The sequence below is a fragment of the Balaenoptera ricei genome, chromosome 6, assembly GCF_028023285.1.
Source record: "Balaenoptera ricei isolate mBalRic1 chromosome 6, mBalRic1.hap2, whole genome shotgun sequence".
Taxonomy (NCBI): Eukaryota; Metazoa; Chordata; class Mammalia; order Artiodactyla; family Balaenopteridae; genus Balaenoptera; species Balaenoptera ricei.
The window spans coordinates 11,298,322-11,321,269 of NC_082644.1; the positions used below are offsets into that span (position 1 = coordinate 11,298,322).

The window sequence follows — 22,948 nt, forward strand, 5'->3', positions numbered from 1 at the left end:
CTGATTAGCTGGAGTACCTAAAATGCCAGTAACATTCCTTTGAGCTAATGCATTGCCTTGAAAAAGCCATTTCTTAAATGCAAATATACTAACATAAAATAACAAGGTATCGTTTTTGTATCTGTGAAATTAACAATATGAAAACTGTAAGAGTTCACTGAGGTTTCACTGAAACTGGCACATTTAAAAATCTATAATATACCTATAAATAGGTATAACTTCTGGGGATGCGATTTGGCTGGAATTTTTTTATTCTTTTTTTTTTTTCTTTTTGTGATTGGGTTGGAATTTTTAAGAGTCATAAAAAGGTCTATAACTTTGGCTTTACTAATCCAACTTCTGGGAATTTACTGGTAGGAAAAATTTCAAAAGAAGGAGGGACCTTTCTGTGTTTATCTTCCATGATTGAGAATGGGTAAATTACAAGACATCTCCCTGACAGACTCTTAGGCAGCCATCAGAAGTATAATTATAAATGACAGATGGGAGAATATTTGTAAAATAATCATTCACAAATTTAAAAAACCCAGAAATCAAATTGTAAAGATTGGGTATGCACATGGATGGAACTAGAAGAAGAAAATGGAAGGAAAACCAGTGGGCTTTGTTGGAGGTTGTGGGATGGTGGAAGAATTTTTTCTTTTATTTCAATTTATGTTAAAATTAGTTGTGCAATGAACAATAATCAAAGACCCAAATGAACCCTCCTGGAAGGGGTAGCTGATTTTCAGCCTTTACCATGCGGGCAAGTTTCAGTCCAGTTTTCTGGACAGAGAGAAGGGGTCTTAAAGCTGGTAGGTTCTGAAAGGAGGGGGCTGATGGGCAAGGCCAGGAGCCTCCAAGGGCACAGGGCACCAGTTGGGCATGGGGACCACCTGAAGAGAGAAGGAGGGGCTGGTGGGAGCTGGCAGAGAGTGAGTTTAAGGGAAATTGCCTCCTTCATGGCATTGCCTCCGGCCAGCCTGAGCTAATGGAGCCTTAAATCAAGTAGTTGCACTGTTACTCTTAGGCACTCACAATCCCAATTTTAAAACCAGAATTAACAAAACTCACAGTGTTTTACTACTTCTGATAAGCTGCGGTATCCCTTTGAACTTTGCAGCATCAAGAGCAGAGACTGCCACTAAAATACTGGCCTTTCTGTTTTCCAACTGCCCTGTCTCTAATACTTGTCAAGCAATCTGGGTCGAATATTGGACAAACACATGATCTAATCCTGACCTGCAATGATTTCTTAGGTAGACAGTTCCTGTGGTTACTTGGGTTGTGACTGGTTCATGGATTCATTTCCCCAGAACCTTTCCTTGTATTGACAACTCTTTAGCTGATTTTCCAGAGTAGCGGAGCAATGGAGGGAACCACTGGACCAGGAGTCAGGAAGCATGCCACTAGGCAGATCACAAATACTCTCCCGGCCTCAGTCTTTTTATCTGTAAATTGGGGAAACTTTTTACAGATGACTGCGTAGACCTAAATTCTGTGATGCAAGTCTGAAAAACCCACTTTGGGCCGTATTAGAGAGAGTCTTATGCCCAGAATGAAGTTGACGATCCTTCTACCATACTTTGCCCAGTGTTTCCACACCATGGAAAACCCAAATTTAGATCAAGCCCCACCCTGTAAGGGGATGTTGACACACTGCATATGTGCAAAAGAGGTTAGCCAGGATACATGGAGGCTTAGAAGCTTGTTGTGAGACAGCAGATGAAGGAACTACAGATTTAAACCAGAAACATTGTTACGTAGCAGGGATGTGATAACTGTCTTTGAGATGCTGAAGAGCTGTCTTGTGGGAAAAAAAAAAAAATTCACTCGCTTTAAGTGATCTCAGAGGGCAGGATCAGTGGATAGAAATTACAGGGAGGCAACTTTCAAGTCTGGATGGAATGCAGAACATTTGAACAGTTAGAACTAACTGAAGGTGGAGAGATGGGTATATGCAGAGGCTGGGCATATGCTTTCCTTGGAGATTAAAGCGCTGAGTGAGGGAGAATTTGTTTTTCTGTTGTTGTTGTTGTTGTTTGGTTTTCGGGTTTTTATTTTGTTTGTTTTTTGGGGGTTTTTTTGGCCATGCCGCGCGGCATGTGGGATCTTAGTTCCCTGACCAGGAATCGAACCCTTGCCCCCTGCAGTGGGAGCACTGGACCACCAGGGAAGTCCCGAGGGAGAATGTGAAGTGGGGTTCCAATGCCCAGCTAGCACTGTGAGCCTCTGAATCGAATCTGAAATGACTTATCTCCTCCAGAGTGGCCACCATCAACGCTGTGCACTTCCGGAAGCATCAGCCCCAGCACGCTCCCAAACTACCTTCCCCTTCCAAATCTTCTCATTGCTTGAACAAGCTGGGTACCAAATTCCCCGGCTCTCTCCATTCCAAGATTTCCAAGGCACAACTCCCTCTGTGCCTCATTTGCCCCATCTCCTACCCTGCTCCCCCCCCCCCCCCCCACTACTAGTTTCCATTTGTCTGGTTTGCAGAGCAGAGCGGGAGACAGCTGCGGATAGTGCACAGCAAACAAACAAGCATCCCTAGACATCCCAGGATGCACCAGGGTTTGTAGTGTACCTGAGTGCAGCCCACCAGCTTCCAAGAGACACCGGATGCTAGCTTATAATGATTAAGATGCACACCCCTCCCCTTCGTATTGTGAAATAGCTTTTCTTATAACCAAGAAAAGGAAACCTCGCCAAGAGGAAAGGGTGGGAAATCACTGAGATGGGTTGTTTGCCTGAGGAGGGAAGTAGGAGATCCAGAAGAAGTCAGAGGCAGAGAAGGGAGGGTATGGATGTAAAAGCATCTCCACCCGCCCAGAGGGAATGGGACCCTGAATTCAGGAGCGGGAATTACCAGTGTTGCCCAGAGCCTGGGTGAGTCTGCCGCTGCCGTGGTCCCTTCAGGCAGTTCCCCAGCCGACTTGTAGGGAGGCACCCGGGTTCGGGAGCAAGCAAGCCCTCTGGATTGGAATCCTGGCTCCCCCTCTTACTTGCTGTTCTGCCTGGGGCAGCTCTAACAGCTCTTGCCCTGAAAGGGGATAAATCAGGGTACCTCCCTCCTAAAGTGGAGAGGATGACACACAGTATTGTAGGGTGAGCCACGTGGGACCGCTGATGTCTGATCATTTCCAAAATATAAAAAAGACAATGTCTTATGGATCAACCTCATCCATAATGAGTCCCCGGTTCCCAAACTCATCCGCACCTTAGAATGATCTCGGGCTCTTTTTAAAATTCCAAAGCCCGGGTCACCTCCCAGACCCATCCAATCACAATTTCGACAGGTGGGATGCCTGGCCAGGTGATTCTCATGGGCAGACACGTTTGGGGACCACTGGCTGAGCACAGTGCCGGGGACGTATTGAGGCGCTCAGCCACGGCCACCTCTGATTTCCCTTCAGCTGTCGTTTATTGAGCACCTCCGGCCTGCCGGGCTCTGTCCGGGCCTGCCTCTTGGGCCCCGGGGGCCTGCGCAGCCGCCTCATCTCTCCCTCCCCTCCCCCTCCTCCTCCTCCCCCTCCTCCGCAGTGTCCAGGCCCCGGAGCTCCCCGGACGACCTGAAGGCGCTGACTCGGAACGTGAACCGGCTGAACGAGAGCTTCCGGGACTTGCAGCTGCGGCTGTTGCAGGCTCCGCTGCAGGCCGAGCTGAGCGAGCAGGTGTGGAAGGTGCAGGACGCGCTGCAGAACCAGTCGGACTCGCTGCTGGCGCTGGCGGGCGCGGTGCAGCGGCTGGAGGGCGCGCTGTGGGGACTCCAGGCGCAGGCGACGCAGAGCGAGCAGGCGGTGGCCCTGCTGCGCGACCGCACGGCCCAGCAGAGCGACGCGGCGCAGCTGGAGCTCTACCAGCTGCAGGTGGAGAGCAACCGCAGCCAGGGGCTGCTGCGGCGCCACGCCGGCCTGCTGGACGGGCTGGCGCGCCGGGTGGGCGCCCTGGGCGACGAGCTGGCCGACGTGGGCGGCGCCCTGCGCGGCCTCAACCTCAGCCTGTCCTACGACGTGGCCCTGCAGGGCACGCGGCTGCGGGACCTGCAGGTGCTGGTGAGCAACGCCAGCGAGGACGCGCGCCGCATGCGCCTCGTGCACCGGAGCCTGGAGCTGCAGCTCAAGCAGGAGCTGGCCGTGCTCAACAGCGTCACCGAGGACCTGCGCCTCAAGGACTGGGAGCACTCCATCGCGCTGCGCAACATCTCCCTGGCCAAAGGTACCCGCGACCGCCCGGGCCCCCGGGGGCTGCTTGGGCCCTCCCGCTCAGGCCTTCTTCCCGCACCTGCCTCCCCAAGGTCCGGGAGCCCCCTTCCCTCCCGGAACCCACTCTCCCTTCATGAAGTCTGGCCCTCCGGGACCCTGGAGTGTTCTCTCCAAACGGACCGTGCCCGTTTCCAGGCCGGCACAGGATAAACCTCCTCCCTGCTGCCCTCCCTCTCCCCGCAGACAGTGGGGAGACATGAGAATGGCCAAGATGGCTGCTGGGGACCTGGGTGGTCAGGGCTTGGATGTGCCAGCCGGAGCCTCCAAGAGTTTGGGGCTGGGGAGGAAAGCTGGGGCTCAGGCCAGACAGAGAGGCGCTCCCCCAGTGTCCTGGTCCTTGCATGGTGTTCCCTGATGTTGGGCTGCACCCCGCAGGCCTACAAGGCCTGCACTTGCCCAGCTTTAAGACGGAAGAGCGAGCCTGGAGTCAGCAACAGAGACATGAGTGGTTTAATGGATTGGGGAGTTTACACGTCTGAAGCAAGGTCCTGGAGCGACACCCCACCGTGTGCGTCGGACGGGCGGGCAGGACAAGGCGGAAGTCTTCTCTGTGGGGCGGTGGGGGGGGAAGGGGAGATTGCCAGTTGGGAACTGATGTCAGGTGGGCTCATCGGTTACCAGGGAAACTAGCAGAGGGTCACGCTCCTCAAGGCCCCTTTGATAAGAACAGTCACTAGCTGGGGTGGAGGCAAGTATGTAGGAAGATGAGTCATGTGATTAGGGTGTAGGTGAAGCAGACACTCGTTGGGCAGGGGATGTACAGAGAGCAAGAGAACAGCCATCTTGGGTAGCCTGACCATACACATGGTGGAGCTACAAAAAGTTGGAAGATTCCAAATTTGAACCTGGCCTTCCAGACTGTTAGAAAGCTATATTCATCCAGGTAGAAGAACATGTTTTATTTTCTTTAACAATGTGTTGGCTTCATTTATCACTCTTGAATATAATGGCAAAAATGCACGGGCCTCCATTCGGACTCTCGCTCGGGGTCCACAGACATCAGCACCTTTACAGCCAACCTTCCTCTCTTGCACCCCTGACTGCCCACTTCCCCGCTCCCCTCTCCCCCATTCCTTCCCGCTGCTGTCTGCCCTGCGTGTCACTGTCAGAGTGTTCATGAAATGTGCTCTTCCTGCATGACCCCCTGCTCAGAACCCAGGTCTGCCGGGTTCACCAAAAACTCCTTAGGCTGACAGTAGACAATGATAATACCATTTTGAACACCAACTATGTCAGGTACCGTGCCGGGTGTATCTCACAGGGTGTCTTTTAAAAACAACCATGAATGTGGTGAGATTCAGGAAGCGGCTCAGGAAGTTGCAGGCTAGGAGGTGATGGCGCCAGGACTTGAACCCTAGCTCTTCTGATCCCAGAGCTGATGTGCCTTCCATCGCATCCCTGGCCCCAGCCTGTCCTTCCTGCCTTCTCCTGTAACTGGTCCCCTGTACCAGGGGTTACAAACAGAACTGTCTGCAGGGGCAGTCGAGCAATGTCAATGCCTAAAATGACTTTGGTGTCAGGGGAATAGTAGGGGCTATGGCAGGTCCAGCCCATTTTGGCTTGGCATTGATAATAAGGTCTTCCCATTTTTTCCAGAGAAACTGGAAACATGGAATGTTCTAGAAAATTTTAATTATTTAACTCTGTGGGCCAAAAACAACACATCTGTGGGTCATACATGGTTCACAGACAGCCATCTGGCATCCCCTGCTCTATGCGAAGCATCCAGTCCAGTGGGACACGTCTTGTCCCTGCCTCAGAGATACAGCCCACCTTTCCCACTGCCTTAGCTTTACTCCAGCGGTTCCTTCCACTGCAAAACCTCCTTCTTCCTCCTTGTGATACAAATCCCACTGATCCTTCCCATCTCAGTCAAACCCACCGCCTCCAGGAACCCGCTGGCCTCTCTAGCTCACTGAAGTCTCCCTTCTCTGGGATTCTGTATTTATCAGAGCAGAAGATAGTCATGATGGAGACTTATATTTGCATGGTACTTTCCAGGTCCAGTTAATAATAATAGAACATTATTTTGTTTTAAAGTGGGTCCCCATCACCAGCTATGAGCTTGGTTGAAGGCAGGTTTCACTATGGAGAGCGTGTAGGATTCCTGCAGAAAAGCAACTGAGGCTGCAGGAGAAAATACCAGGCTTACTCCAGGACACACAGTTAGAAATGATCCAACCCAGGGCTTTTGTATTCAACAGCTTTAATAAGGTGTAATTTACATGCCGTCGGATTCACCCATGTTAAACGTGCCATTCGGTCGCCAGCCCACGACTTGCAACCCAACGCCAGTGCTCAATCTGTCACAGCCAGTCACCCTCAGCTGCCCACCCCTGTGTCCCCCAGCACCTAACAGTGTGATACATGTGAGTGGAACTCGAGGAATGTTTGTGGAACAGCTATTACATCTTTTGAACCCGTGCCGTCAGAGGATCAGTTTTCTTGTCCTGGGTCACTTTGGTTTCATGTCTCAGAAATCAAAGGAGAGCAGGCGGTAGCATGTCTTCTTCCAAATCCACACCCCTGGGGTCTTAGCTTTTCCCATCTTTTCATTTCCTTGACCTCCCCAGTCTGTTCAGTACTTAATAATAGCAGCGACACCGCATCATAACCTACCACGAGCCAGACATTTTGTCGACATTTATTCTCTAAGTAGACATTAAAGAGTGCTAATCCTCACATCCTGCAAAAAAGGTATTATTGAACCCATTTTATAGCTGAGAAACTCGAATAACTTTCCCAATGTTTCTTACACAATTGGCAAGTGACAAAGCCAAGATTTAACGTGGGTCTTTCTGGCTCAGTAACCATGTTTTTTCACTGACCGTGGTGCTTTCTGGGGTGGAGAGAGACCAGCTAGCAGCCATGAAGTGAGAAGGGAGAGTGGTCCCTCGGGTCTATTCCTGTAGTTTGGGGGTAGGCCCTACCAGGCGCTCCCCCTTCCTTCTTCTTCCGGTCAACAGACATCACCAGGCTTCCTGCTGGTGCAGCCTCTTTGGCCTCACCGAACGTTTCACATCCTGATTCTTTAATTTCTGAGTCCCTCTCCTTGGCTCGGGCTGAAGCGGCTCTGGGTCATGCATTTGCCATGGTTCTTCCGGTGGTATCCTCTAAGCAGTCTTTCTTTGGTTCTGAAACTAAGTTTCACACTTAGTTCCCTTGAACTGAAGTTTCATCTCGGTTCTGCCCAGACCTGCCTTCCAGTCTTCAAGCTTGGCATTATTGATGGGTTGCTGGCTCTTCAGAGATGAAGACCATTCGGCCCCTATATCTCCCAGGACCACCACTGTGGCTGGTGTCTCCCCTTCCCACCTCCCTCTCTCATGGTTGTTAGGGACCCAACTGGTATGATTAAAGAGAGTTCTGTTTGGTATGTCTGAATATAATTACCATTCAACTTCAACAGCACAAAACTCTACCCTGGCTTTTAGATAAGGGATGTTTTACCAGATAAGCTTTCCTGCATTTCTATACTGCTGTCTGAGTGGCCTTTCTTTACTAGTTTTGTTCAGTTCTTCTCTTAGTCTTTACACACACACACACACACACACACACACACACACATGCACGCACTTTGCCCTTTCCTGGCTCAGAATCCACAAATACCCCACTATGTATATTTTTCAAATATGAGCTTGTTTATGTTATTCTTGAGCTTGACCCCAAACGGTTTCATTCTCTCACTTTGTTACACAGTTTTCTATGAGTTTTGTCTCTGGGTTTGTCTTTTGTGTACATTCACAGTGGGACTTTCTGTTTTCTGCTTTGGATTTTCAGCACTTATCAAGTCTGTTGAAATCTCTCTGTGGCTCTGAAAGGAGCAGAGAACTTAGATGATCAGACAGGCATCCCAGGAGGGGGAAAGCTAACCAGAGAGGGCAGGCATCCCAGGAGGGGGCAGTGTGTGAGCAAAGGCCTGCAGGCAGGACTCCCCAGCCACATGCAGGTGGCTCAGTTCGCTACACGGGTGTTTATAGATCCACAGAAGGTTAGAGTGACGATAGGGCTCTGAAATCACCTAGTCCACTCCCCTCATTTTGTAGTTGAGGCCCTTGAGGCTCAGAGAGGGGAAAGGACTTGCCTACATCAAATCCCCAGCCAGTGCCTCGGCTGGGCTCGAAGAGTCATCTCTCAATTCATGAAAGCAAATGGACAAAGCAAACTTATCTGTGGGCTGCTGTTTTGAGAAAAAACACCATCTGGTAGAGTAGAGAGTCCCACTCAACAAATGTTCATAATGGGAATGGGGTCTTGGGTTCCAGGCGGGAACGGTGGGCCCTGGTCTCTGGTGCACAGAGGTGTGCACCCCTGAAGGTGGTGGGCGTCTCTGTGAACGGAGGTGTTTCTATCCCACCACGGACTAGGAAGCACGGACTGGTGCCGCCCTCCCTAACCCCGCTGCAGGCTGCAGGAGGCTCTGCTGGGAGGGGAATGGAGCGCCTGCTGTGGAAGTTAGCAGTTGCCCCCAGCCTTGCCCGCCAGCCCTCTGCCTCTGAGGCTCAGAAGGAAGCTGGCTTTGCAGGCTGGGCCACGGCCCCGTGCACGCGCTCAGGGTCCCAGAGAGGATGCATGAAATGAAGTGAGAGAGCTCTTGATACTGTAAACGTCATAGCACTGAGAATGCAGAGCCCCAGTGACATCAGGGCAATGGAAGCAGGGACCCGACCTCTGGCAGCCACCCCAGGATTAGCGTGGTTCCGCAGTGGTGTTTACATTACGAGCTTGGTCACGGTTCTGCTGGCTTCGGGCCCGAGGCATCAGCTGTCATGATCATTTGTTCTTGGCAGGTCCCTGTCTGGATTCCAGCACACATGAGTCCCCCACCCCGTCTCTCGTTCCAGAATCCGGGAAGGGAGAGCGGATTGCTTTCCCCTCCCCGTTGGCTGGTCCCCAGAAGAATCCTGGCGTTTCTCCCAAATGCTCAGTCCCAAATCCTTTGTTCTGTGCTGGAGATGCTTCCAGCTGGAGCGGCTCATGGCAGCCCAGCGAGGGCAGAGTTGTGCTGGGGGTGGCATGGGGGGTGGGCTAGACCAGTGGACAGACTCCGAGGGGGACCTGGGCCCAGGGCCCGGAGGTTCCCTCCCCGCCTCCTCCCACTCCCAGTGCCCCCTGTGGGAGGTGGAGGGAGAGAGGGGCTGGCACCCAGGACCGGAAGCCCAGCAGAGGGGCTCTGGACTGTTTCCATGATTGAGGAGAAGTGGAGTCTGCTTCCCCTTGTCCCAGGCCACCTCTGCCCTGGCCTGCTCCAGTGGCGGAAAAGGTGAGACATGATGGCGTAAGCTGAGAAGCTCAGAAGCTCGTCCGAATATTACTCAGTCATCAAAAAGATGAAATAATGCCATTTGCAGCAACATGGATGGACCTAGAGATTATCATGCTAAGTGAAGTAAGTCAGATAGAGAAAGACAAATATCATAAGATATCACTTATATGTGGAATCTGAAATATGATACAAATCAACATATCTATGAAACAAAACCAGACTCACAGTTGTAGAGAACACACTTGTGGTTGCCAGGAGGGGGATGTGGGAGGGATGGAGTTTGGGATTAGCAGAGGCAAACTATAATATTTAGGATGGATAAACAACAAGGTCCTACTGTATAGCACAGTGAACTATATTCAATATCCTGTGATAAGCCATATATGAAAAAGAGTATATATATCTATATCTATATCTATATATATATGAGTGAGTCACTTTGCTGTACAGAAGAAATTAACACAACATTGTAAATCAACTATGCTTTAATAAAAATTTTAAAAAATGCTCATCTTGGGGACCACTGGGACCACTGACACCATAACAGCTTCCAGGACTGCCTGGAAGTCATTCCTTGAAATCTCTCCTGTGTGCCAGGTGCTATGTGAGGCCCAGGGCCACAGAGAGTGGGGCTCCAGCCCTTTAGATAGGCCTGTCCTCCTTGGGGACCACAGTCCGAGGGGAGTGACAGTGGCTGGCGTGTGGGCACAGGGCGGCCTGCCCAGGCTCTGGCGCTCCCCTGAGGAGTTTGTACACGGTGATGCCTGAGGGTCCTTCCCGTTCTGAGATCTGGGGGTTCCGCCCTGGTGCCCTCAGAGATGGGAGGGATGAGTGTGAAGGTGAGCTTCAGGGCTGAGAGTGATGGGCCTCTTAGAAAGGAAAAGATTTGGCTAGTATCTGGGGACACCATAAGGAGAACGTTTCTGCTGAGGTGGAAGAGAGTTTGTGTCGAGAAGCATCAGGCTGTGAGTTTGCAGAAGAAGGGGTCAGGTTGGGAATGATTTTCAGGGGGTCCCCAACAGAGGGGGCTGCCCACCCCTCATGGTGTGAGGGGCTTCCAAGGGCTCTGAGTTCACTTGATTCTGATGAGATTAATCAGACAGCAACAGTGGGCTGGAGAGAGAGGCTGGAGCCAAGGACGGAGGCTGGGAGGACCCCAATGAGTGAGGCAGTGAGGAAGGAGTTAGACACATGACATGGGAATCACCTGGATGACAGCCTTGAAGGGGGCTGGGCAGAGGAAAGGGAGGAGTCCAAGAAAGCTCCAGATCGTTAACCTGGATTCCTGAGAAAATGACAAAAAGTCAGGTCCCAGGAGTGCATGACCCATGGGCAGCCCTGCTTTAAAGAAGCACTTGGTCCTCAGGGCTCCAGGCAGCATGGCCCCATGAGACTCAGACTGGCCGCATTCCAGGCTCTTCTGAGTCGGCCGGGCCAGTACCACCTGAGGACATGACTAAGGCTTGGAAATCAGCACCCACCTTAACTGTCTACCCCGGCTTCTTCCCAGTTAATCTCTAGTAAAGGCCTTCACTAACCACTTAGTTATGTCTTAAAAACTCTCCATGTGTAGGATGTTTTTTGGATCTGGCTCTCCCTGGATTGGCAGGGTGATTTCAGAGCCTGGAATAACCATCTCCAAATAGTTCTGATGAAGCATTACGAAAAGTGAGGTACAGATGGTCAGGGATGGCCTTGCCACTCAAAGCTTCCCAAGACTGTTTCTATCCACCACGTCACTGAATTCGCTTATTCCTCACTACGAACGCCAGAGGAAGGGATTTTTACTTAGACTTTATAGAACCAGGACCTGAACCTAAGATCTTCCATATCCATCCTCAAACCTCACCTTCCAAATGACCTCTGCCACCTTGATGCCTTACCATCAGGGTCAGGCCACTGGGCAACATCCTCTCTTTGCCAGAATGACTCCCGGGAAGGTCCATATGTTGGTTCACACCCACATCAGAGCGAATAAAACAAATGGAGGGCATGGTCCATGGTATCCTTGACCTGCTTGATTCCCGGAGTGCTGGGTTTCCCATGGGGAGGCCGGGAGGGAGCAGAGAAGAGTGAAAAGGGATGGAGTGGACTGGGGACAGGGGGAGGGTGACAGCCCAGTGACAGCCCATGACGTACAGAGATCGAGGAACCGCTCTCAGCTCCCTTTGCTGCAGCTTTGACCTGGCCAGGAGATTGTTGGAATGGGCATTGTTAAAGCTCATTTGCTTCTGTACTCTGTCTTTCTTTGCTGTATAATCTTAGGCATGTTCCCAGCAGTTCCTGTTCAAAAACCGAGGTCAACATGGCCAGTCTTACTTTGCTTTTCTTCCTAGGAAAGAGGAAGATGACTACAGACCCCAGTCCTCCTTAAATGATTTGTGTAACTCACAAGTCATTGTGCAATGATTTGTGCATTTTTCAATTGTTGATTACTTTTTTCCCTGTGCACATGCCATTGAATTCTTAAACAGCTGTCAACCTGGGTTAGGGTCTGCGGACAGTGTCAACTTTGGGAATGTATCAGTACATCTTGATCTTGGCCACCTGGCTGTTTTGTGTGTATTTACACCCTCTGATCTCATATACTCATTCATTCATCAAATATTTATTGTGCAAGACATGACTGCTGTGCTGCGAGTATACGTGTTTTGGTTTCCTAGGGCTGCCATAACAAAGCACCACAAGCTGGGTGGCTTCAAACAACAGAAATTTATTCTCTCACAGTTCTGGAGGCCAGAAGTCTGAAATCAAGGTGTCCATACTCTGTCTAAAAGGTCTAGGGGAGGATCCTGCTTGGCCTCTTTCTAACTTCTCATGTTGCCAGCCATCCTTGGCGTTCCTTGGCCTGTAGACACATCACTCCAGTCTCAGCCTCCATGGTCACCTGGCCTTCTGCCCAGCTGTCTGTGCTTTCTCTTTTTATAAGGATGCCAGTCATTGGGTAAGGACCCACCCTACTCCAATCTGACCTCATCTTAACTAATTACATCTGCAAAGACCCTGTTTTCAAAGAAAGTCAAATTCTGTGGTTCCAGGTGGACGTGAACGTGGAGGGGACACACTTCCACCCAGTGCAATACAGTTTGGGCATTTTCCTTGGTCCCCTTTTTTCTCTCATCGAGCAGCCAGAGCAGGGCAATTTAGAGTCTGGATCTTCACAGCCAGTACGAGGATGTCAAGGATGTGGTCCTGTCTCAGGGAGCTGGCCATTCTCTTAGGAAAAAGAGAACACATACTCCTGTGACTGTAAGACCAGGCAGTGTGAGATAAACGTCAAGTGGCACCAAGGACGTGCATTCAAACAGGCCGTGCCCACTTGCAGCAGGAATGATAGATCCGAGAAGGTTTGGCCAAGAAGGTGGTCATGAGCATCCTTGAGGGGCAGGTAGCCATAGGAGATTGGCAGGGAGGGCCCCCCTGGCTCGCCAGTCTGGGAACAGCAGGCTGCCGTGCGGGAAGGTTCGGGTGCATTCTGGGAATGGCAGGAGGTCTAGCATGAGGAGCAAGGCAGGGTGGACAGGGCCAGGCAGACCTGAGCTGAAACCACGGCTCCCTCACTTGCTAGTTGGCTGTGTAATCTCAACACCCAGCATGTGGAGACTGAATCTGACCACACAAGCTAGAATCCCTGCCATGGTGCTGGACCCTCGCCCTGGAAGGAAGCCCCGCTAAGGAGCAATTAGAAACCTCTTCTTCCGTCCAGGTGCTCAAGCCAGAGATCTGAACCTGATCCTGGCCGCCTCCCCTGCCTTCACCTAGTTTAGCCAAGGTCTGTCTCTTCTACTTCCTAACAGCCACTCACATCCCTCCCCACGGCTACTTCCTTAACACAGGGCTCCGCCGCCTCTCACCTGGGGTGCAGCCTCCTCCTTGACCTCCCTGCCTCTGCTTTCCCTCTGTTCCAATCCCTTTCCAACACTGCAGGCTGAGCAGTCTTCCTTGTGTGCAGGTATGACCACACTCTTCTCTCAGGCCCCTTCTGTGTCTTCTGGTGCCCTCAGGGTCAAATTCAACACACTTACACCAGGCCTCCAGGACCCTCCACTTTGTCACCCTTCTTATCCTATCATGGGACCCCCACCCCCAGTTTCTAATCCCATCATGATTCACAGATCTCTTTCTTATCTTTAAGCTCTTATAGGGATTGTTCCCTCAGCCTGGAACTTTCCCCTTTTCCTCTTAGTTAAGGCTGTTGTAACAATACCACAGACTGGGTGCCTTACACAGCATTCCTTTCTCACAGTTCCGGAGGCTAGAAGTCTGAGATGAGGGTTGGGTTCAGATGAGAGCCTTCTTCCTGGCTGCAGATGGCTGTCTTCTTGCCGTGCCCCGCTATGGCAGAGAAAGCATGCTCATCAGTGCCGGCGTGAGGAAGGGAGGGAGGGAGAGTGCTCTCTGGGGTCTCTTCTTACAAGGGCGCTAATCCCATCATGGGGGCCCCACTCTCATGACCTCATCTAAACCTAATCATCTCCCAAAAAGGCCCCGTCTCCAAATACCAGCACATTGGACGTTGGGGCTTCAACACATGAATTTGGTGTTGGGTTAGGGGAGCCACAGCCATTCAGTCCATAACACACTCCCACTCCTCTCTTTACTTAGCCACCTTCTGTTCCTCCTTGCAATCTCACTTTGGATGTTACTTCTTCCAGGAAGCTTTCCCTGATTCCTGCCTCCCCAGTGCAAACACACACACACACACACACACACACACACACACACACACGGCTGGACTAGATAGAGCCCTGTGTGCCTCCAAAGCATAATGCTGACCCTTCCTCTTTTTAGGAGGGAGTTTCCTCCACAGGTGACCTACTCCAGAAAGCCATCCTCTAACCTTAGTGCTGTTTGTAACCCTTTCAGGACCACCGGGCCCCAAAGGCGATCAGGGGGATGAAGGGAAAGAAGGCACGCCTGGAATCCCTGGATTACCTGGACTTCGAGGTAATGGGGAGGCCCCTGGGAGGGACCTGGACGTACCAGGAAGGGAAGGGGCTCTGCTATCCATCCCTGACCCTCTATTTTCTCTTTGGTATCGGTGATGGGGCTCCTGGGACAGTGCCCAATCAACTCAGCTTCAGATGCCCTGTTCTGTTAAGAGACTAAGAGGTTATTGGTATAAGAATAGGATGGAGCAAATCCTTTTCCATAGAGAGTACCAGGACCTGAAGAAAAAGGGTACACACGAGGCTCACAACTCCTTGAAGCCACTGCCCACCCCAGGAGTCAGGGTCCCTGTGCCCAGGGCCATTGGAAGGTATTGAGGGTGTCCCCTGATGCAGAGCAGCCCATCAAGTATGCTCTGTCCCCTCAGTGTTTCCTGAGTCCCCAGCGCCTGACCCCCTACCTCCTGCGGAACCTGCCCCGGGCAGTAGATACCTGCCCTCTCATGCCCTCTCCACCCTGCTACATGCACTCGTGACAGCCCGGAAGGTCCAATAGCTGGCGGGGAGGGTACTTTGGGGCCTTCTGGAAAGAGTATGTTTGTCTTAAATGCCTCGTCTCAGGAGTTCCCGTTCTGTTACTTTACCAAATTTGGCATCCCAGCCTGTCCATTCCCGAGCCTCTGCCGTGAGCAGCGTTTTTCTAAGGGAGTGTAGAGTCTTCTAAGTGATGTAAGAAAAGGGGAGGTTTATCGGGGGAAAGGTGTCGGCTTATTTATGTCAGGAATTATACCTCCAAACCACCCCCTTCCTAAATCTCTAAGGAGGCTGAGAACAGGAGAAGAGGCAGAGGCTGGTGGAGGCAGAACCCACAGCCTGGCCTCCACTCCTGGCCTCCACCTCTCAGCACAGCTCCCTAAACTCAGAATCAAGGATGCCCAGGGGCTCCCAGAGCTGTGGAACCTCCTGTTCTGCCTTAGTCAATGACAGGATGCAGGGTCCCTGGGCATATCCTGCAGGAGACACACAACGCCGTGGCAGCAGGGCTGTTGGGCTCCAGGAATGTTGCATTAGGGAAAAAAATAAAGAAATCAAGCCCTCGTCTGAGGTGCTACCACCCTCTTGGGGCCCCCATCCTCTTCCAACTGTTTGATGTTCACGGCGGAGGAATCATAAGTGCGAGACAGATTTCTCCATGTCACAGAAAAAGGCCAAAGGAAACCAGCTAACATTTGAAGCAGCAAAGTACAATTAATTAGTTAATTAGAGTGCCCTGCTTTGCAGAGATAACTGTGGGCTTAGGTCAGGCCTCCAGGGCTGAGGCCTCGCTGGGCGAAACCATTTGTTGACTCCGGCTTTCCATGGTGACGTGCAGCCAGTGCCATGGGGCCTTGTGGCCAGGAGCCCTGGGGACTGATGTGACAGCAGCCTGTCTGCCCCAGTTACTGAGCTTTGCAGACTTCCTGCCTCCTCTTCAGCCTACCTTCCCCTTCTCTACACTTCCCTGTGTTTACCACAAGGAAGGGACCTTTCTGGTTTTGTCTTACATAGGACGGGGAGTGATTTAATCTTCCTCCTACCCCAAGTACCAGTAAGCCCTTTTCATCCAGCTGAGATGAAGCCAGCCAACCAAGGATAGGACCCTGCCTCCAGCGCTCTCTGCTGTGTGACCATGGGCAGGTTACCTAACCTCTCTGGGCCTCCGTTTTCTCATTGGTAACTCAGGTGAAATAATACCTCAGTTTATGGGGAGGATTAAATAAGATACGTAATGGAAAGCACCCAGAACAGTGCCTGCCACATTCAAAAGGCTCAAAAAAATTTTGCAAGTCTAAATCTCTAGCAAAGCTAGAGGTATAGAGACAGCTCCCGAATGAGGTTGGCACCTCCACCATCTTGGACCTTTCGGGGGGAGGGGTTCAGCCTCACTGGATAAAAGGTGCTGACGGGGAGGGTTTGTGCTGACCTTTTGGACACTGTCTCTGCAGCATCTTTACCTGAGAAGAATCAGGAAGCGGGGGCAGCAGGAGGATTCATGGTCGAGGCCTGTGGCTGAGCCAGACGATGGCCTCTGGGGGCCCTTCCGGTTCTGAGTCTGAGGCTCCAAAACTTTCTTGTCTCCCCAGGTCTGCCAGGGGAGAGAGGGACCCCAGGACTGCCCGGCCCCAAGGGCGACGAAGGGAAGCTGGGAGCCATGGGACCGATGGGCATGCGTGGGTTCAAAGGTAACAACGCATCTCTTGCGCACCCTTGCTCACCGCCAGCCCCTGCGCACCAATGTGGGCACTGGAGTGTGGACCGGGTTCAAGTTCTAGTTCTTCCACTGACAAGCTGAGTGACCTTGGCCAAGTCACTTAATCTCATTAGGCATCAGTTTGTTTTCTTTTCTTTTTTTTTTTTTTTTTCTTTTGGCCGCACCGCAGGGCTTGCGGGATCTTAGTTCCCCCCCGACCAGGGATGGAACTCGCACCCCCTGCAGTGGAAGCGCGCGTCCTAACCACCGGACTGCCCAGGGAATTCCCATTAAGCATCAGTTTCCTCATCCCCAAACCAGCGAGCCTCGTGATACCGTATTTCACAGGGCTGTCACGAGGATTACGTGGAATGTATATGAGTGAAAACACGGTCAACTCCAAAGCGCTGTAGAAACGCAAGGGAGTGTTACTATTGGTTGCAGCTAGGTGATGTAACCAGAGGAAGCCAGGCCAGGAGAGCGGGCTTGCAGGAGAAACACAGACCCAGGATGGCCCCCTTCCCCCAATACTGCCAGGTTCCTCACAGTTCCCTCATATTCTTTTTGTTCCCCAAATATTTAAAACTTTAATCAATCCTCAGATTTCCATTGCCAATAGTGTTTCTTCTGACTTTTTTTCCTTCCCATTAATAGTCATCTTGTTCATTTTCAGGGAATCCCACTTTATAGTCAGTCCCATCTTTCCACGTTCATTTCAAGAGTGTCCAGACCTCTTAGCACCATTGCAGAAGAAGAAGAGGAACTCTGACACTCTTGCCCCAGGCTCTCTCACTTGTTAAAATGAAAACTAAGAAAAAGAAAAGTACTATTAATCATTCCCACTCCACATCTAGGATGACCTCTTAATCTAGGATCCCTGGGAACTTTTATTCTACTTTCTGGTTGGTGATTAGACAGACTGAGGTTTTCCTTCCTTTTATGATCCACATTTAAAAAAATCGATTTTAAAACACATTACAAAAGCAGCACATGCTTATTGAAAACAATTTAACAATACAGAAATGTATAAAGTAAAAAGTGAGTGCCTTCCCGCTAGGTCTCTTACGCACTTATTCTTCAGAATAACTACTGTAAACACTTTGGAGTACATCCTGCCAGACCCTTTTCCAAGCACATTCGTATTTACATATATGGTTGCTTTTGTTTTTTTCAAGACTCGGAACACATGAGGCATCCTCCCCTGGAACTTGCTGGCTTGCTTTTTTTCATGAGAGAATATGCCATAAGCTTTTGATTTGCAGATATCTTTCTGGAGGCAATTGGATGGAATTCCCTGGTCATTTTAATGTCCCCTTGAGTGGTGTCAGGACCCTTCTACTTCTTTGTAGAGTGAGATGTTAGCTGAGAAAAAAGCTGTGTTGTTTTAACCATATCCTGGGAAGGAAATTCCACAATTCCCTGGAAACTCTCCCTCGTGTTTTATAGCCTCCTCCACTGATAAATCTGCCTGACGTAGAACCTATGTCTCTCCCTTTGTAACTGAAGACCCTCCCTCCGTCCTTTTCTCTTTCCGTGCTTATTAGAACAACCTTGGATTTGGACTTCTGAAACTTCGGCTGTTTAATAGGAATATCTTTGCTTTGTCTTTTTCCTGTGGGATACCATGTACTCCTTTAGTCTGTGCTGCACTGTTCCTCTGTGCTTTAGTTAGGAGGGAATGAAACGTCTCAGCTTGGTGCCCACCACCCTGCTTCCAAGGGGGACCAGAATAGGCAACATAATTGGCCCAAGCTCTTACCCTTTCAGCCATGCATGCCCTCCAGGGCTGCGGGCTCCTCCCTGAGGATTTCTCTGGTCTTGGGTTAATGTTACCTGCAGGTAAGACTTTATTTACAATTAGGATTTATTTCCATTTCTAATGCCCTTTTTCCTCCTCTGTTGCAGGTGACCGAGGCCCAAAAGGAGAGAAAGGAGAGAAAGGAGACAGAACAGGGGATGCCAGTAAGGAAATTCTGTTGGGGGTCACTGGATTCTGTGTCAGCACAGGTGTAGCTGTTGCCCAAGCAACCCAAGTTTCAGTGGCTGGAGGCTGGAGCCATAGGCTGGGGCTCCCGTGTCAAAGGAGCTCCCTATCCACTCCAGGGCTCAGCTGATCCAGCAAGAGAGAATTATACCCCAGGGGCACAGGCCACGTTTCCAGACATGGTATAAACCCAGTGGTTGTGTGGGAGGGACTGGAGGCAGACTGCATGGGCTCCCTTCCGGCCGCCTCACTATGTATGTAATGTGTGCCTCAGTTTTCTCATCTATAGAATGGGGAGAAGAAGCATTCTTATGTCATAGAGTCATTGTAGAGAATTAAATGAGTTAACCCATGTAACAGGTGGTTAGGACTCAGTAAGTGTTTAATATTATTATCCTATGTAATACACCAGTTTAGACAGACTTACATCATTGGAGATGCTTGCTAAAATTCAGTTACTGACCTTGTTAAAATTCAGCAAGACCTCATGGGGAAAGGTGTAGAGGTGAAGCAGAATCCTGTTTGTTTTCCTCCTCTGCCACTAACTGAGCAGTGATGCTGGAAGTTTCATTATTTGGAAGACCACCGAGGCCAGGAATGGGTGTCTTTCCAAAGAGGGTCCTTCCTAAAATGTTTACAAGGGAAGCCAGCTTATCTAGTTATGACACTCTTTTCCAGGGTTTGTTTCCCCTACAAAGAGCTACATGTAGAACCTTGGAGGGAGTGCCAGAAAAGAGCGAGCCTCCCAGCCAAGTTTCAATGAATAGAGTCTCCTAGCCAAGATGCAAAAAAATACCACCATATAGTATCTGTTGGGCTCTGAAATGCTGCCATCTGGGTGAAGGCTCAAGCAGTTTACCCACTTCTAGGGCATCTGCCTAAGTGGGGCTGCCTAAGAAGCCTGGGCCTGGGGAAAGGGACAGATACCACTGTAGATGCACACTTTGGACCCAGATTGAGGGTTTCTTGAAGGCTAATCTTCGGTTTCAGTGGGTCCTTAAAATGACATTTCCATCCCAGCCATGCAGGACCCGGAGACCTTGCTATTGAATAGTGCCCTTCTCCAAGGTCCCTGAAACTTTAACTTGCCTCCTACTTCCTCTACCCTTTCCTTTCCCAGGGCAGTGATTAAGGATCAAACAGGAAAAGTGTACATGACAGCTCTCTGTCGCTCTAAAGTGATGGGTGTACCTGAGGAGGAGGTATGCCTGTGTCTACCCGGACTCCACATGCCCACCGTACCTTAGATGCTGTAATCCACAAAGCAATCGATGTGCTTCGCCGTCTTTTCTAGCATTATGTAGAGTCCCTTCCAAGGATAGCCAAGGGCTTAACTGGGAGCGTCCCGGCTAGATGAGATCTGCTGGACCCTGCAGGAGCCAAAAGAAAATTTCGAAGGCAAAGAAAGGGAGTCTAGATCTGATTAGGGTGTCTGTGATAGATCTGACTCACAGTTATCTAAGGCTGGGCACCAGTACTTTGTCTCTTGAATGCTGCCTTCTGCTGCTCTTTGTTGACTGGCTTCTGACGGAATGCTGCCACTGCAGCTGAGAAGGACCGTGCCATTTAGCTGTGTGAAATAAATAACTCCTGATGGGGTGGCAGGAAGGGAGGGACTGCGGAAAGATAACCTCTGAGAGGGGAATCAGAAACGCTGCCCACATACCCAGGGGTGCTTGTCAGGACTCTTTGACAGCTGTTCTCCAGCTGACTCGAGAGGATGGGGTGGTCTGAGCTAGCCGAACCTGGGAGAGGTGATGGTTGTCAGGTGCCATTCACCCCCGGGATGCTCGCGTCACTGTTTACCTTGCCTCTGTGGGCCCAGCTGGGTGGGCTTTGCACTGGGATTGGGCTCTGAGGCTAGGGGCAGTGTGTGTGTGTGCGTGGTGGGGGCGGGGGGGGGATGGGGGGTGGGAGCTGAGCCACCTGGGGGCGCTCCCCCAGGCACGGGTGGGGAGCCTGGGGAAGGACAGCTAATCCACTTGACTCCAGAGCCTATTGACTGCACCGCAAGAGGCCCGTGTCAGCTCTGGATGGCCCCTCCTCGGGGACTGCCCTGAAGTTTCTGTGCCCTGCCTGGAGCCAGAGCTCACGTAGCAGCCCCCTGACAAGACCCCAAGATGTCTCCATTGGTGATGGAGCTGGAAAGTGGGGACAGGGACAGCCCCATCGACAGGCGGCCGCACACAGCGTGGGAGGCACAAGGGACACATATGGGGATCGCAGAACCACCAGGCTGGACGGCCATCCATCCATGTCCCATTCTCAGAGGCCTGGAATGGGGAGAGGAGACACCCAAGGCAGAGGCTGGAGGGAAAACCCAGGCCTCGGCCTTCTCTGATTCTGGAATGAGAGCTCAGGCCCCTGGTCTTGAAGAGGAGGGTTGGGCTCCTTAAACCCCCTAGAGATGCCTCCACTTGGAGGTATGGATGGAAGGGCCTGAGGCTGAAGGGGGGCCGCTGAAGCAGTTCAGGGCTGAGACCTGGGCCTTGCCATGGCCTCTGCCCCCTGGCCTGCCTCTGCGCACGCCAAACCCACTGTAGTCAGACTGCTGCTTAGGTTTCTGAGGAACTCTCGTCCCAGAGGCCTTCACTGGATCCCTGGGACTGAGGTTCTGGGGAGGGAGCCAGGGATCATCTTTCAGAAAAGTGTGGAAATTCTGACCCAGGCTGAGTGCCCGCTTCTGGGGGGTTCTTAGTCATTCCCTGGGCCCAGGGCAGCCCCACCGTGAGATCCAGTGGGTGGGAAGAAGGAGTTCTCAGCACAGGACTCCACCCTCCTTCAAGAAAGGATATGGTGGAGGAGGAACCCTCTGGGAACCCAGCTTGCACCTAAGGCCTGGAACCTTTACCAAACACCTCCCACCTTTAGCAGCAAAATCCTAAAGCTCCAGCAGGTGGGGATGTTACTACATTAAAGGGATTGATGAGAAAAACAACAAAGACCCCCACCTCAGGTCAGAATTGGAAATTAGGGGTTTTCCTTTGAAGAGGGCATTACAGAAAAGACTTCTCAGGACCCCTGTTTTAAGTAAATATTAAAATATTTTTCAGAACAAGATCTTGTAATTGTTTACCCATGTTTTGGCCTGGAGTCATAGGGTTTTAGAGTCATAGGGTTTGGATGGTGTTTCAGACCAACTCCTCTCCCACCCCTGAGCCCACCCAACCGGTCCTCTGAACAGAGAGCTGGAGAGAATTCCCACAGTCCCCCAGCTAGGTCATGGCCAAATTGGGGCTAGAATACAGAGCTCTTGATTGCTGCTTGATGAGAAGTAAAGGTGTTTGTTTGTTTTTAATTTTTATTGGAGCATAGTTGATTTACAATGTTGTGTTAGTTTCAGGGGTACAGCAAAGTGAATCAGTTACACATATACATATATCCCCTCTTTTTTAGATTCTTTTCCCATATAGGCCATTACAGAGTATTGAGTTCCCTGTGCTATATACGAGGTAAAGGTTTTTTGCTGTTGTTTGTTTCAGGCAAGGGTGATATTAGTCATTCTGTTAGATGTTTGGCTTTTGAGAGTTTCGCCAGGAAAAAAAAAAAAAGTTACATATACACATCTCAAGACAGAAAGACATTTGTTTTACCCTCATATATGGTCCATTTGCAAGAAAAATAAATAGTATTTTTGCAGCTAAGGGGTAGGTAAAGGATCCAGTCTTGTTTAAGCCCCACAGCATGAATTTCAAGCAGGATATAAATTCAGATTGTGTAAATACGTTTCCTCAATTTGGTTTCACATGGAAAAAAGTATGCAGAATGACCCAGGGGTAAGTTCCAAGCCAGTGCTTGTTGATAGCTATCAGTTGCATCTCAGAAAACTTGAAAAATGCTTAACACCTTGTGTGTGTTTTCAGTATTTAGGGAAGTAGGTTTGTGTGTGTTTGGCGGGGAGGGGAGCCAGTGGGCAGGCGCCCCAGCATGCAGTATAAGCTCAAAATAAATGATCAGGATGGTGGTTTCTAGACAGTTTTTTTTTTTTTTTCCCCCATTGCTACTGAGATGTCTCTATCTCTGTTGTAACAGGTACTCACTTTGGGGGAGGGGGGGCGCGCTGCGTGGCACGCAGGATCTTAGTTCCCCGACACGAGGGATCCAACTCGTGCCCCCTGCGGTGGAAGCGTGGAGTCCTAACCACTGGACCGCCACGAAATTCCTTCTATCTCTGTTTGAGAATAAGGGATGCAAAGACAGTCCTTTGGAGTCCGTGAATTCCCTTCCGCCCATCCCTGTCCCTAGAATTGGCGGCACTGGGTGCCCCAGGGGACCTGTTTGAGCACCAGAAGATAGCATTCTTTCAGGCCTGAGAGACGGAGCTACTGGACCTTT

The 22,948-nt window shown here is 50.8% G+C and overlaps 1 protein-coding gene across 1 annotated transcript in view; it reads left to right on the forward strand.

The window, feature by feature from the left end:
• SCARA5 (scavenger receptor class A member 5) overlaps positions 1–22,948 on the forward strand; it is a 117,329-nt gene that overhangs the window by 63,169 nt on the left and 31,212 nt on the right. The window contains exons 4-7 of the mRNA XM_059926835.1: positions 3,523–4,197; positions 14,377–14,457; positions 16,523–16,621; positions 18,535–18,591. Of these exons, the coding sequence (XP_059782818.1) occupies positions 3,523–4,197; positions 14,377–14,457; positions 16,523–16,621; positions 18,535–18,591 (912 nt within the window). The remainder of the gene's footprint in view (positions 1–3,522; positions 4,198–14,376; positions 14,458–16,522; positions 16,622–18,534; positions 18,592–22,948) is intronic.